We start from the raw sequence: 16241 nt of genomic DNA on the forward strand, positions 1-16241 counted from the left end.
CACCAAAGATAGCACGGATGAAGTCGCCACCCCGTAGCTGCTGAAAGCAGGGTTAAATTGTGTCCCTTTCCCGGTGTACAGTATGCTGTTCCAGATGTAGCCCGTTGATGCCTCGCATAACATGTAGGATTTCACTCCAAACCGGGCCCTCTTGGACGCGATGTATTGTATCCAGGACAGTCGGCCTTTGTACGCCATCAAGCTTTCATCCACACTTATGTCCCTCTGGGGCACATAAGTGTTGCGGAAGTTTTCCATCACCAGCTGAAAAACTTCCCAGATCTTTTTCAACTTTGGCGCTGGGTGGGTTGACTCATCGAAGGCGGAGTTGTCTGCGAAGTGTAGAAACTTCATGATGAGTCCAAAACGGTACTCCGACATTACCGTGCCAAAGAAGGGGGTAGCGATAATTTTGTTCGTCGACCAGTACCATTTCTGCAGGGGCTTCCCCACTACCCCCTGCAGAATAATTAGTCCAAGGAACAGCCACAAGTCCTCCTTGGTGATAGGCTCCCACATCCTGCTCCTGGAAAAGGGACCTCGTGGAGCAGCAATTTCTTGCGCGGCGTAGCGGTTTGTCTCCACCACGATTTTATCAATAACAGCGTCACTGAAGAACAGCTGCAGGTAGGCCAGGGGGCAGTGATCACATTCAACCTTCAAGCCGGGCTCTCCAGTAAAAGGGAAACGGGGGGGCGGTGGTGGGGCCTGAGTGGTGTTGACTGGGCACCAAACACGTGCGTCACTAACCTCCTCCGTGTCGCTGGTGATGGAATCGCTGTCAGAATCAGACGACAGGTTGCCAGGCGCATCACTGTCACTGGAGTCCTCCAGTGACTGCAAATCCGGATCGCTGTCCTCGAACTGCATCAGCGCTTCCGCTGTGAGACGCTTCGAGGATGACGCCATAGCAGGTGACAGGAAAAGAGCGTAGTAATCCAGGCAGAGGTTGGTACACAGAAATCCAATAACAGGCAGAATCAGCAGGCGGAAAACGTACGTCAAAATCCAGGCAGAGGTCGGTACACAGAAATCCAATAACAGGCAGAATCAGCAGGCGAAAAACGTAGGTCAAAATCCAGGCAGAGGTCGGTACACAGAAATCCAATAACAGGCAGAATCAGAAGGCAAAAAGGGTAGTCAAAAATCCAGGCAGAGGTCGGTACACAAATCGGTAGGAAGATCAGTGTATATAGCACAGATCACAGCACAGCTCACAGCACACAACCAAATGGCAACAGTGTATTGGATACACATGAATTTGATTCATGTGTATCCAATACAATGCACTTTGCAGCCAATGAAATTTTTTTTCAAATTTCCCGCCCCACCCCTATGACGTCACGCCGCCCTCCGCTCCTCTGATTGGCCGCCGGGTCCCCAAGAGAATAACAGGATATGGGGGTCCCGGCGGCCGGACAAACATCGCTGCTGCTGGGGGAGAGAGGCAGGAGTCCCTGGAGAGCGCCGATCGCACAGGGACTCCTGCTTCGAAGGTATATGTGCCGCCGCCACTGCTCTGGTTACATGGCCGCCAGGTCCCCGCAAGATTACCGGGGAAATGGGGATCCCGGCGGCCGGACAAACAACGCTGCTGCTGAGGGAGAGAGGCAGGAGTCCCTGGAGAGCGCCGATCGCACAGGGACTCCTGCTTCGAAGGTATATGTGCCGCCGCCACTGCTCTGGTTACATGGCTGCCGGGTCCCCGCAAGATTACCGGGGATATGGGGATCCCGGCGGCCAGATAATTGAAGCACACTTTGGGGGAGAGGTGTAGGAGTCCCGCTGAGCAGCGCCGATCGGCGCGCGGGACTCCAGTACGCAGGCACAGCAGTTTTTTCTCTGCCCCGACCTGAGCTCGGGCTTACCTATAACAGCTGATTTTTCCTACCCCGAGCTCAGGTCGGGGTTACCGCCAGGAGGGTTAAGGACAGAAATAAGTTAACTCTCTCACTGTGAAAACTTATATCTACACCTTAATAAGGCAAGCTTCTTCAGTGAATTAACACTGAAAATACCATTGATGTGTGGTGGTAAGTTTTATCTTGCCTTATTATCTCCAGCATGATCTTAGTGCATTGAGGCCAATATCCGCTATACAGAGCCCCCTGATGATCAGTTTGAGAAAAGGTAAAGCTTTCTCGTGGGAAAGGGGGCATCCGCTACTGATTGGGATTAAGTTCAATCCTTGGTTACAATTCCTCTTTAAAGGGATACTGTAGGGGGGTCGGGGGAAAATGAGCTGAACTTACCCGGGGCTTCTAATGGTCCCCCGCAGACATCCTGTGTTGGCGCAGCCACTCACCGCCTCCAGTTCACTTCTGGAATTTCTGACTTTAAAGTCAGAAAACCACTGCGCCTGCACGCCCGTGTCCTCGCTCCCGCTGATGTCACCAGGAGTGTACTGCGCAGATACAGACCATACTGGGCCTGCGCTGTGCGCTCTTGATGACATCAGCGGGAGTGAGGACACGGCAACGCAGGTGCAGTGGTTTTCAGACTTTAAAGTCTGAAATTCCAGAAGTGAACCGGAGGCGGGGCCGGAGCATCGGTGAGTGGCTGCGCCAACACTGGATGTCTGCGGGGGACCGTTAGAAGCCCCGGGTAAGTTCAACTCATTTTCCCCCGACCCCCTGACCCCCCCCTACAGTATCCCTTTAATTCATTAGCTTTTTCAAGCATTATATTTTTAACATGTTGTGGTAGCAAGACTAGCTTAACTGTTTACTAATGTACAATCAAATTTCTCGTGTAGGCTCTGCACTCTTGGTGCACCCAGTAACCGAGGCAAATGCTCGTGAAGTGCACATCTATCTTCCTGGGATAGGAGAGGTAAGTAGTGACAGTTTTATGACAAATAGGACATATGTCTATTGGTTGGTTGGTCAGTTTGGTGTTGAGTGAAGGAGGGGGGCTATGCAGCACGTTTACTCCACCCATCTTGCAAAACTGAACAAGCATTCTTGATATGTCCATCAAAATATTGCTCAAACTAAGACCAAAAATACTGGTTCTTTAGTAGTCTGATTCAGGCAGTTCAAAGCTAGCAGCAATTATCTTTATCCCTACTTATTACACCTAAATTAGTGTGTGTATGTATGTGTGTGTGTGTATACCCGCTTTCCCTGAAAATAAGACCTACCCTGAAAATAAGCCCTAGCTAGAATTTTAAGCATGCTTGAAATATAAGCCCTACCCCGAAAATGAGCCCTAGCGGAAGTTAGAGGAGGAAGAGGCAGCCAGTAAGTGGGGACACTATGGTGCAGTGCCAATCGGGCAAAGAACCTTTCATCCCAGCACACAGCTGTGTGCAGGGAAGACAGGTCAGGTGCCTGATCCAGACAGTAGCATACTTTCAAATCCATGAACATCACAGTACAAAGGAACAGGAAATGCTCTGCTGAGTACATCTTTTAGAGCAAAAATTAATATAAGACACTGTCTTATTTTCGGGGAAAGACGTGTGTGTGTGTGTGTGTGTGTGTGTGTGTGTGTGTGTGTGTGTGTGTGTGTATATACACATAAACACCCCGCCCCCAATAAGTGTTGGGTTCCCCCAATATGAATAATCAGATGTGCCCTCAGTATTAGTCCCCACCGCCATATAGATAACAACAGGTGTGCTTCCAGTATTGTAACTCACCCAGTAGGTAGATGTTCCCCCACCATTAGACAGCCTCCCTCATATTAGGCAATTGGCACCCCCTCCCTCATATTAGGCAGCTCCTCCATGCACCCACCTGCAAAAAAAAAATCCTGTAAAACAAAACATCTCCCTGGATCCAACGGTGATCGTGCTGCTGGATCCACTGTGCTCAGCTCTGCAGTCAGCCCTGTACTGCCATATACACCGGGTCCTGACTTGATTACGTCAGGTCGGGACCTAGTGTATATGGCAGTACGGGGCTGACTGCACAGCTGAACACAGAGGATCTTGCAGCACGATCGCTGCTGGATTCAGGCTTTTCTTTACAGGATTTAATTCAAGATCTGTGCATGGGGGAGGAATGATCACTGAGATCGCCCACAGTAGTGATCACTCCTGGGGGGTGTCCCCTAATTGGCTAAGGGAACACATGTTCCATTTCACTAATTAGTTCTGAAGCAGGCTGTGATGTGAGCGAGCCTGATTGTCCACAGCACTGCTTAAACTACAAAACTTATACATCCTTGTGGCTTGGATGAAGTCACAGAGGACATAGATATATACTGTATTAGAATAGTGGTTATACCTGGAAGATTTTGATCTTTGACCTGATGTACTACAGGTCTTTTAGGTACTAATTCCACTGAGTGCTGTCAGTTTTTTTAATCGGACACGACACTCGTGCTGCTGCGAAGCATGGCTATAGAGATTCCGATGCGCGTTATGAAAAAATGTGGCATGCCGTCCAGAATCGCACAGTATGCGATTTGGATGGCTAGCCATTGTCTAGATAGGCAGCATTTCCCCGTCTGTCTCGTGTGCAGAGGAACTCTGCTTATTCAGGCCAAAAACAAATAAAGAAAGGGTACTTTTAGCGGACCATGACGGACCCTAACAGAGGTGAATAGATCTTATGTTAATTAGCTTTCCGGATTGACAGGTGTCGCATTGACCATGGGCTAACTGAACCGAGGGTCATGAATAAACTAATGCCTTTTAAAACTGACCCGTTCTGTGGATCACTTTTTACACTGATCAGTTTTCCATCCGTTCCAATGTGAACCGGGCCCAAGTGGAAACGTGCCCTTAGTGTATTAGTCCTGAACTTCCTGGTCCTTCCAGAGTAAAAAGAATTTGGCAAAGGCACAGCATTCATACAACCACGCTCTTACAGCACACTGAAAAGGGTTTTTGGTAAAAAAAAATTTACTGAAAAAAACATGATATAGATTGTTTTGTTGTGATAAGTAGTAATACAGTTATAGGCGAATGAATGGAAGGAGTGCTGACAGGTTAAAAATTGCTCTGTTTTTTTAAGGGGAAAAACCCTTTGGAGTGAAGTGGTTAATAGAAATGAGCATCCAGTATGCAAATATCATAGTGTCAAATTAAAACTGGTACCGGCCACGGCAGAAGGGGTTAACGCACCCCTGGCAGCAGTGCTCCATTACTTTTATATCCTCATTCACTTTCTCTTGAATTAGAAAGTATCGGAATGATAAGCACAGTGGCCGGTATAAATTGGCCTCCTTTGCTATGGGCCGCATCTGTCTTCTGACTCAATGGAATGGTGTTTCACAAGCGGAAAGCTTATCCCTAGTTGAGATCCAGACTGTTGGACCATCTCAGTCGAACACTGCTCAAGAGCATTATTGCAGTCTTCATCCTTTCCACTGCACTGTGTGTTGTCCCTCCTCCCTACTCTGTAGCAAAAGAACAAGCTGCTAGCAATGGACTTGTCAGCACTTGGGCATGAACTGTTGCCCACAGCATTGAATCCTAATCCCTGGGGGCCAAAGTAATTGTCATGTGTATAAACATTTGTTTGCCATTGTGATCATGTCTGCCATAGTAGTAGGTTATTCATACAGTCCTGCATACTGATTACCAGAGGTGGTAATAAGTTGCTAATAACTTCAGCTTACGTGCAGATTTTATGCAGCTTGGGTAGTAGGCTACTCAAATGTGCACCTCCTGTGAATTTTGATTGGCCCATTTTCAAGATACATAGAATTTGCTAATTGTTGTGATGAGATATTGATTATTGCTTAGGAACGCAACGGACACAATGTAAAAGGACCCTGATCAGTCTCCTCCCATTGACACCTCTATAAATGACACTTGTGCAACTATTTTTCTCACAATTTGAAGTCTATTTAAAGTGTTGGATTGCCTAGAATTAAGTCCCAATTGTGTACAGTAGTAGTGTGTGCAATTTGGCATTGCGTGTCCAGAAAATGATTCAATACTAAACTGTATCCTCCTTTTTTGTAGGTCTGGTATGATGTGCATACATATCAAAAATATAAGGCACCTCAAAAGTTATACCAACCAGTCACCAGCAGCACAGTAAGTATGAAGATGTCTCATACATACAGTACACACTTTTCTTCTGTATGTGGAGCTTTGATCTCTCTATTTTTTTCATCACCTTTGGCTTTATCCTTCTCTTACGAGAATTATTTAGTCTACACTTTCTTAAATGTTTTATTACCAGATACCGGTGTATCAGCGTGGTGGATCTATAATTCCACGGAAAGACCGTCCCCGGAGATCTTCAGACTGTATGCAATCCGATCCCTTCACTTTGTATGTGGCACTGGACCTGCAGGTTAGTTTCAGACACTTCTGGCTTAAAATTGTGGTCCTGCAAACCGAATCGGCTAAATTCAGCGCAACACTTTGGGTGCCACCATAGGCCCTAATGAGAATTCCGGCTAGAGCAGCTCTCAGTGACCAGTTTGATCAAGTAGAGGTACGTAGTGAGGCACACCATAGATCCTGGCCCATATAGTTCAGGGTGCTCTGACCAATAGTAACTGCATAACCACTAGATCAGTAGAGTAAATGGTTGGCACTCAATCAAAAGTTAACGGTCTTTACTGCTGCATATTAAAATATTCCCAAGGTAAATGTCAAAGAAAATCTACAAAACACACACACACACACACACAAAATCAGTAACCGTAAACCATAGAAACAAAAACTGTAAAATGCATAAACAATCAAACAATGCTCAGTGCCCAGAAGAACCAGGAGAGGATGAATTGCATGCCAATGTTTAAAGGACCACGATCGCGAAAAATTTTAAAATTTAGAACACATGTAAACACTTACAAATAAGTATGTTTCTTCCAAACTAAAATGAGACATACATTACCTTTCTTCTATGTTGCTCTCACTTACAGTAGGTAGTAGAAATCAGACAGAACCGACAGGTTTTAGACAAGTCCATCTCTTCTTGGGGGATTCTCAGGGTTTTCTTTATTTTCAAAAGCACTTGGTGAGTAGCAATCGCTCTGTCCAACTGCCAAAAAATGTGCAGCGAGCAGGAAGACTGGCCAGCATCTTTGTATAAATCCTTTTCAGGGAGTGCCTTTATAAAAATAAAGGCCATGCTGAGAATCCCCCATGAAGAGATGGACAAGTCTAAAACCTGTCAGTTCTGTCAGATTTTGTCTACCTACTGTAAGTAAATAAAATGCACCAGCAGCTTTAAAAATAAATTAACTGAACTTTGGGAAGTTATGTCTAAATGAATAATAATACTTGTGCACAAAAGCAAATCTGATAATTGTATGGGTTATAAAAAGTAGGAAAACACATTTTTGTTGAAAATTTTGTCAGTTTTAACCACTTCCCGACCGCCGTATTGACAATTGGCGGCCGGGAAGTGGACCCCGCAAGGACCGCCGTATTGACAAATGGCGGCGGTCCTTGTAGGGGCATGGGCGGAGCGATCGCGTCATCCGTGACGCGATCCTCCGCCACCGCCTGGCTCCGCTCACCCGCCGCAACATCCCGCCGGCCATACGGAAGCGCCGGCGGGATATTAACCCGACCCGACGATCGCCGCACACAAAGTGTATAATACACTTTGTAATGTTTACAAAGTGTATTATACAGGCTGCCTCCTGCCCTGGTGGTCCCAGTGTCCGAGGGACCACCAGGGCAGGCTGCAGACACCCTAGTCTGCCCCAAGCACACTGATTTCCCCCCCCCCCCGCCCCAGATCGCCCACAGCACCCATCAGACCACCCCCCCCCCCCCCTGCTCACCCCCCAGACCCCTGTTTGCACCCAATCAACCCCCTAATCACCCATCAATCACTCCCTGTCACTATCTGTCAACGCTATTTTTTTTATCCCCCCCCCCCCCTGCCCCCTGCTCCCTCCTGATCACCCCCCACCCCTCAGATTCTCCCCAGACCCCCCCCCCCCCATGTACTGTATGCATCTATCCCCCCTGATCACCTGTCAATCACCCCCTGTCACTGCCAATCAGCCCCTAACCTGCCCCTTGCGGGCAATCTGATCACCCACCCACACCAATAGATCGCCCGCAGATCCGACATCAGATCACCATCCAAGCGCAGTGTTTACATCTATTCTCTCCTCTAAACACCCACTAATTACCCATCAATCACCCCCTATCACCACCTGTCACTGTTACCCATCAGATCAGACTCTAATCTGCCCCTTGCGGGCACCCAATCACCCGCCTACACGCTCAGATTGCCCTCAGACCCCCCCCCCCTCTTATCAATTCGCCAGTGCAATATTTACATCTGTTCTCCCCTGTAATAACCCACTGATTACCTCTCAATCACCTATCAATCACCCCCTGTCACTGCCACCCATCAATCCCCCCCCCTGTCACTGCCACCCATCAATCAGCCCCTAACCTGCCCCTTGCGGGCAATCTGATCACCCACCCACACCAATAGATCGCCCGCAGATCCGACGTCCGATCTCCTCCCAAGTCCAGTGTTTACATCTGTTCTCTACCCTAAACACCCACTAATTACCCATCAATCACCCCCTGTCACTGCTACCTATCAGATTAGACCCCTATCTGCCCCTAGGGCACTCAATCACCCGCCCACACCCTCAGAATGCCCTCAGACCCCAGCCCTGATCACCTCGCCAGTGCATTGCTTGCATCTATTCCCCCCTCTAATCACACCTTGAGACACCCATCAATCACCTCCTGTCACCCCCTAGCACACCTACCCATCAGATCAGGCCCTAATTTGCCCCGTGTGGACTCCTGATCACTCAGCCAAACCCTCAGATCCCCCTCAGACCCCCTTCCAATCACCTCCCCAGTGCATTGATTGCATCTATTTTCCCCTCTAACCACCCCCTGAGACACCCATCAATCACCTCCTGTCACCCCCCTAGCACTCCTATCCATCAGATCAGGCCCAATACAACCTGTCATCTAAAAGGCCACCCTGCTTATGACCGGCTCCACAAAATTCGCCCCCTCATAGACCACCTGTCATCAAAATTTGCAGATGCTTATACCCCTGAACAGTCATTTTGAGACATTTGGTTTCCAGACTACTCACGGTTTTGGGCCCGTAAAATGCCAGGGCAGTATAGGAACCCCACAAGTGACCCCATTTTAGAAAGACACCCCAATGTATTCTGTTAGGTGTATGACGAGTTCATAGAAGATTTTATTTTTTGTCAAAAGTTAGCGGAAATTGATTTTTATTGGGTTTTTTTTCACAAAGTGTCATTTTTCACTAACTTGTGACAAAAAATAAAATCTTCTATGAACTCGCCATACACCTAACAGAATACCTTGGGGTGTCTTCTTTCTAAAATGGGGTCACTTGTGGGGTTCCTATACTGCCCTGGCATTTTAGGGGCTCTAAACCGCGAGGAGTAGTCTAGAAAACAAATGCCACAAAATGACCTGTGAATAGGACGTTGGGCCCCTTAGCGCACCTAGGCTGCAAAAAAGTGTCACACATGTGGTACCGCCGTACTCAGGAGAAGTAGTATAATGTGTTTTGGGGTGTATTTGTACACATACCCATGCTGAGTGGGAGAAAGATCTCTGTAAATGGACAATTGTGTGTAAAAAAAAAAATTAAAAAATTGTCATTTACAGAGATATTTCTCCCACCCAGCATCGGTATGTGTAAAAATACACCCCAAAACACATTATACTACTTCTCCTGAGTACAGCAATACCACATGTGTGGCACTTTTTTGCAGCCTAACTGCGCTAAGGGGCCCAAAGTCCAATGAGCACCTTTAGGCTTTACAGGGGTGCTTACAAATTACCACCCCCCAAAATGCGAGGACAGTAAACACACCCCACTAATGACCCCATTTTGGAAAGTAGACACTTCAAGGTATTCAGAGAGGGGCATGGTGAGTCCGTGGCAGATTTCATTTTTTTTGTCGCAAGTTAGAAGAAATGGAAACTTTTTTTTTTTTGTCACAAAGTGTCATTTTCCGCTTACTTGTGACAAAAATTAATATCGTCTATGAACTCACTATGCCTCTCAGTGAATACTTTGGGATTTCTTCTTTCTAAAATGGGGTCATTTGGGGGGTATTTATACTATCCTGGAATTCTAGCCCCTCATGAAACATGACGGGGTCAGAAAAGTCATAGATGCTTGAAAATGAGAAAATTCACTTTTTGCACCATAGTTTGTAAACGCTATAACTTTTACCCAAACCAATAAATATACACTGAATGGGGTTTTTTTTAATCAAAAACATGTTTGTCCACATTTTTCGCGCTGCATGTATACAGAAATTTTACTTTATTAGAAAAATGTCAGCACAGAAAGTTAAAAAAATCATTTTTTTGCCAAAATTCATGTCTTTTTTGATGAATATAATAAAAAGTAAAAATCGCAGGAGCAATCAAATAGCACCAAAAGAAAGCTTTATTAGTGACCAGAAAAGGAGCCAAAATTCATTTAGGTGGTGGGTTGTATGAGCGAGCAATAAACCGTGAAAGCTGCAGTGGTCTGAATGGAAAAAAAGTGGCCGGTCCTTAAAGAGGAACTTCAGCCTAAACAAACATACTTTTATTAAGTTACATTACTTATGTTAATTAAAATAGATAGGTAATATAATCTCTTACCCACCCTGTTTTAAAAGAACAGGCAAATGTTTGATTTTATGATGGCAGCCATCTTTTTGGTTGTAATGAGGTGACAGGGAGTATGATACACAGTTCCAACTGTCCTGTGTGCTGATCACCCCTCCCAGTTGCTAAGCAACGTGAATAACAACATAGAAATCCCATCATGCTCTGCACAGCATCAGGAAAAAAAAGCCCGGGCTTTTTTTCTTTGATGGGTGGAGCTTAGATAAAAATACAGCGAAAAAGGTTGCTTTGGTAAGAAAAACAAAGTTCTGATGCTGTGAAACTGTTAAAGAAACACCAAGCCTTTTCAGTGCTGCTGAGTAGATTTTTAGTCCGGAGGTTCACTTTAAGGGTGGTAAAGCCCTAGGTCCTCAGGTGGTTAAACTGCTTTAAAAAAAACACGGATCCATTCGCTACAGAACGTGAGACGGAACACAGTCCCAACTTGCCACATTTGCCCAGATAGGAAAATATGTCTAATGAAAGCCTTTGAGAACAGACACTGACCGTTCTCACTAGTTTAGTCGCTGCATCCACGTCACCCGTTTCGATCGCTGCTGTGACATGATGCTCACGTGTCCCACCACCACTCGGTTCCTTCTAAACAGCTCGGTGGCCGGTATTAGCCTTGGGATCTCCATTGGGCTGCAAAAAACCAATGGGAATCCTAAGCAACAGGGAGAATTTATAATTGCTTCATGTTGAAACAATGAAAATTCTCACTGTTGCTAGAGAGAATTGGCCTGCAGCAGCCTATGGAGAGCACCAGGCTTCTGTTGGCCTCCAGGCTGAATAGATGGACCGAATGGCAGTGGCAGGACAGGTGAACAGTGATGCAGATGTAATGGACATGGAACAGACGCGTAAGATTGTTGCATGCGGATGCAAAACGGACGGACGCATCTGCTTACCGTTTCCGTCCTGCATCCACTCAAGTGTGAACCGGCCCAAATAGATAAATTCTGAGGTTCCTATAGAAGAAAAATGCATGCACGAATGAATATGCATGCATGAGGTGACCAGAAGTCCATACATGTGTTGAAACCACAATCCAAGTGGATGAACAGCATGCAAACTAAATAGCAAATGCACAGAATAAAAAAACTTAAGCTAAATGGTCTCAGAGCATGACCTGCACCACAGCCAGCAAGTGTCAAAGGGATACCATCAAAAGATGCAGACCAGCGGTGATTGCAGAACACTGAATGCATTGACGTAATTGTATTGCTCTTGCTCTTTGAAGTTATTGAAGTTTGTGAACAGATTGGAAGAATTTGCGCTGATCAACAGAGACTATATTGCCACTATTTGGAGATTGACATTGGGCATTAATATAGATCGGCAGCAAATTCTTGGATTGTATTGTGGTGTGTGAATGGAGCACTATAGACAAGCTTTTTTGAAATTCACACTCTGATGAACTCAGCATGAAGGCCTCCCACCTCACTGAAGCATCAGAAACTGAGATTACTCAGCAGTCACTGTACTATAGACCCTATTCATTTTGGCATTGTGGGCTTTGTCGCAAGTTGCTTATGTAGCTATAGTAATTTAATCTTGGATGAGCAAAGCACTGGAAGGTTACAATTAAAATCTGTCTCGAAACAAAATCATACATGGTTCATTGAGCTGGATCACTCATTGTGCACTTTTGCCTAATCTTGGCCGTTTCACACCATTTACTTTTATTTCTGAATTATAGGGAGAAGCACAAGGGCAGTTGTACTTGGATGATGGTCACAGTTTCAATTATCAACAAAATGAGTTTGTGTATAGGAAGTTTAATTACAGTCATGGACAACTAACTTCAAGGTAAGGATGAGACAATAGTCCTCAATGTCTAAGGATGCATACACACATACATTTTTGATTGGCCAATCATTGGTCAATTTTACCTCTTCCATGTAGTATGTGGGCCAAGAGATTTTGAATACTATTAACAAACTGTATAGGTAAGCTCTCACGCTACATGGAGGTAGTTAATGGACCATGGAGGCCAATAATTGACCAATCCAAAATTGGATGTGTGTAAAATGATTGGCCTCTTTTACAACTTACATGAATACTAAGAACAAACTGTAAATAAGCTCTTGTACTACCAAAAAAACAAACAAATGTGAGACGCTCAGTGATACAATAAAATGTAGCAGAATGTTTTACGTCCTTGCTTATTTGCTCTATAAATTCAGCTAGAAATCAAAGTGGCTATGTGATGGGGGAGAACTAAATACTTCAACGTTGTGATCTAAAACAAGTCGAATAACCTATATCTCTGTTTTTATTAGCTCACTGGACCCTCAAGGAACATTTGAAACTTCTGAATGGCTTGAAAGAGTTATAATAATTGGATCATCAAAGCCCAACAGCATTACGCTTCATCAGCCAGGTAAGCAGCCTTCCATGGGAAATTTAATTTGCTACTACTATGATTCTTACTCTTGCTTAGTTGCTTTTACTACAGTAGAAAGCTTTGCGGTCCATACAGTGAAGAGGCATTTTTACTACTGCTTGTTTTCAGCTTGGCTGACCAATTTGTTAACCTGTTTCTTTCACTGACCCATATTTGGAATCTGCAGTGAAATTCTTCTGTTGTGTAGTGCTCATCTCATGAATTAGTCTTTTTTTTTTTTTTTTTCTTTTTTTTTTTTCTTGTTGAAACAATGCCTGGAAGTATTTTATTTTGCAATAATTATGTGCTTGATTTAATTTGTGAAGTAAAACTTTTTCTTACAGAATATCATCAAATATTTATAGTTTCACAAAACCTCTTCATCATGCTATTAGATTCATATGAGATTGTAACCGGACAAATTCTTTTCTTTGAGCCTTCATGACCATAGATGTCGTTGTAAAAGCAAATTGATAGTCTTTATCTTGGTGAATTTTAGTTTTAGTATTACACTCGGCCTAATTTATACTTTGGCAGTTGTGAGCTATTTGATATTCTTACCACTGGAGTCTTGAATGTATGAAAATGCTTAACTACAGTGTGATGCTATGCAAATGGGAAGCTTATTTAAATGCCACAAACAATTTTTTTTTATGCATCCTAAAGGAAAATTGATCATTTAAATCTTCATATTGCTGGCTCTTAGGGTTTTACTGCAGAGCTTGTGACCGTTCACTTTGCAAAGTGTGTGTGTGTACCAAATTTTTTGGACTATAAGAAGCTCCTGACCATAAGACGCACTTAGGTTTAGAGGACAAAGAAACAGGGCAAAAAAATATACTAAACCTGGTGCATCCATGGTGAAGGGGCATCTTGTGGATTGTGCCTCATGCCCCCTTGTACCTCTTGTGTCTCCCTGTGTCCTCCTCTGTCCCTCTTGTCGTCCTCTTTGCTCCGTTGTGTCCCCGTGTCCTCCTCTGCATGGGCACCGTACAGGGAGTCCCCGACATTGCGGCAAGTTGGAGGTTCGAGGTTGGAGGCAGGCGTTCACAAGTCAGGAACTTCCTGCATTTGGACTATAGGACGCAGTGACTCCCCCTCCCCCCTTTATATGTGTTTATTCACATAAAAAGTAATTATGATTATTAAAAAAAATACTTATCACCTGAAACCTCTAAGATGGAGGTCCCTTCACCTCAATCACCTACGATAGCTACACAAAGCCACAGCATGCATATATACCAGGTTAAAATGAGTATTTCAGGAACTCCATTTTTTTTCCCCTTTTTTGGGGAGGTGGGGGGGGGGGGGAGTGGTTGCAGGTTGCTTTTGATGCTAGTGTTCCTGTTTGTATTTATATTGAAAAGCTTGGTAGAGAAATGTATTGTAGTAACTAGTTACATTTGAGAGGTGGTTTCCTGCCTATGTGGACTGTTTTTGCATGTTATCGATATGTAAAAGTCTCTTTGTTTTTGCTGCAGATGGATCAGAGACCCAGCTGGAATTTGAATACAATTCACAGACATCTGTACTTACTGTACGAAAGCCAGGAGTAAATATTGCCTCAGATTTCACAATGTCTCTGCGATAGCATCACTAATATATCAAGTCTTGGGGGAAGGGGACAAAGGCACTTTCTCCCCAAGTGTGAAGGATTGAACTGTGGGCTTCATTCATGGACCAAATGTGAGAACAGAAACAAGTATAGAAAGTACTGTGTGTATGTAGGAGTGTATCTGTGTGTGCCTGTGTTTCTAGGTCCTGCCCACCTGCACTTATTTTGTGTACATTGATTGATCATGCACTGTACTTGTCCCAAGTGTCAATGAGATTTGGGCTTCCAGCTTTTCAGGAATAAACAAATTGTGTCCTTGTCAATCTTGCCTGTCCACCATATGATGTCACCCCTTCAGCTCCACATTACTAAATAGTGTGCGAGAGAAAAGGGATGCCCAGGATTACATACGATTAACATATTTTACCAATTAGGTTTCTTAGTGCTGCAGCTATGTTTTGTGAATGATTTTAATGAGGAAGTGAATTAAATAGCAAATATTGTTAATCTAATAGCAGCTCCCAAACCCTAAAGCACTTTCTCTGTCTCCTCAGCCTGTATCTTACTAGGTTTATCCCAAAAATGTGACCACTTTGTAAGCCTGACTGGGGAGGCTTCAGTTTCCCTTTTCCCCTTCCCCTTGCCTTTTTCTGTCATAAGGAATGTGAGATTTGAAGAAAGATATCATGTCATGGGAAAAGGTTTTCTATGAAATGCTTCTTTTTGCCCTAAATGGAGCCATAGTTCATTTAAAATTGGAAACATTTTGATAAAAGGAGAAATAAAACTATAAAATTATTTGTTGTGCTTTATTTTAATTTTTTTCAGCGCTTTCAATGCAAGAACATTTACTAATGTTCTTCAGCAGAGACAGCATATTACTACACAATTTACCCTCTAAACTACCAGTAACTTGCAAAATAAGTACATAAGGTTGGTGTTGGAGACTGGCCCATCTAAAGGAAATGGTTTTTGTTTTTTGTTTATCTACATATATCAAAACGAGGTAAAGGCCTGAAACAGTCTACTCAGGAATATTGCTATTCATAGGTCTGTACTGGAGACAAAAGTGGAGATTTACGCAGGGCCGAGACAGAGGCGAGAGAGGCTCCAGCCTCAGGGCGCTGTGTAGGAGGGGGTGCACAACTCACTCAACTATCATTCCCCTATTGTGTTTGAAGCATAGAGAAATAATAAAAGGGGACACATGGCAGTGACTGCAAGCCAGATTAAGGTGCTGGGGGCTATGGGACCCTAGTGTGCCTCTTAGTCTAATAGCAATCGGTGTGTGTCGATGGGGGTGGGAGCGATGGAGAGGCACACTTTGGTGTGTCAGCCTTGGGTGCTGGAGGACCTTGTCCCGGCTTTGGTTTACTTTAAAGGGTTTATTTCTACTTTTATATTTTAATTTTGTAAGTAAGTCAAGGTTGAAGTAGGTGTGTTTGCAAAGTGAATAAGTGGTAGCTGCATACTGGTACAGCTGTGACAAAACTACAAATCTCATCATGCTTCTGCCTTCCCGAGTTATACTTAGAGCTGTCCGCGTATCGCAATGCCTCATGGGACTTAGTAGTTCTACCACAGCTGGAGTGCCAAGGTTAGCCATCACTGTTCTAGAGGATATTAAAGGTATTTAACCCTTTGTGGGAATGGGTGAGGATACATAATTATCCCTATACCAGTTTTACCAGGGGGGGGGGGGGGGGGGGGGGCCTTAAATTGTGAACAAAAAGTAGGCAGTCAAAATT

At 44.5% G+C, this 16241-nt stretch overlaps 1 protein-coding gene across 2 annotated transcripts in view; it reads left to right on the top strand.

Moving 5' to 3' along the window:
• GANAB (glucosidase II alpha subunit) overlaps window positions 1–15291 on the top strand; it is a 109544-nt gene extending 94253 nt beyond the window's left edge. For both annotated transcript variants that reach the window (XM_068261246.1, XM_068261247.1), the window contains 6 exons: window positions 2756–2832; window positions 5921–5995; window positions 6144–6257; window positions 12252–12361; window positions 12835–12935; window positions 14420–15291. In XM_068261246.1, coding sequence (XP_068117347.1) covers window positions 2756–2832; window positions 5921–5995; window positions 6144–6257; window positions 12252–12361; window positions 12835–12935; window positions 14420–14529 — 587 coding nt within the window. In that variant the 3' untranslated portion in view covers window positions 14530–15291. The remainder of the gene's footprint in view (window positions 1–2755; window positions 2833–5920; window positions 5996–6143; window positions 6258–12251; window positions 12362–12834; window positions 12936–14419) is intronic.
• The last annotated feature ends 950 nt before the right edge of the window (window positions 15292–16241 follow it).

The sequence above is a fragment of the Hyperolius riggenbachi genome, chromosome 11 (genome assembly GCF_040937935.1).
Source record: "Hyperolius riggenbachi isolate aHypRig1 chromosome 11, aHypRig1.pri, whole genome shotgun sequence".
In the NCBI taxonomy this organism is placed as follows: Eukaryota; Metazoa; Chordata; class Amphibia; order Anura; family Hyperoliidae; genus Hyperolius; species Hyperolius riggenbachi.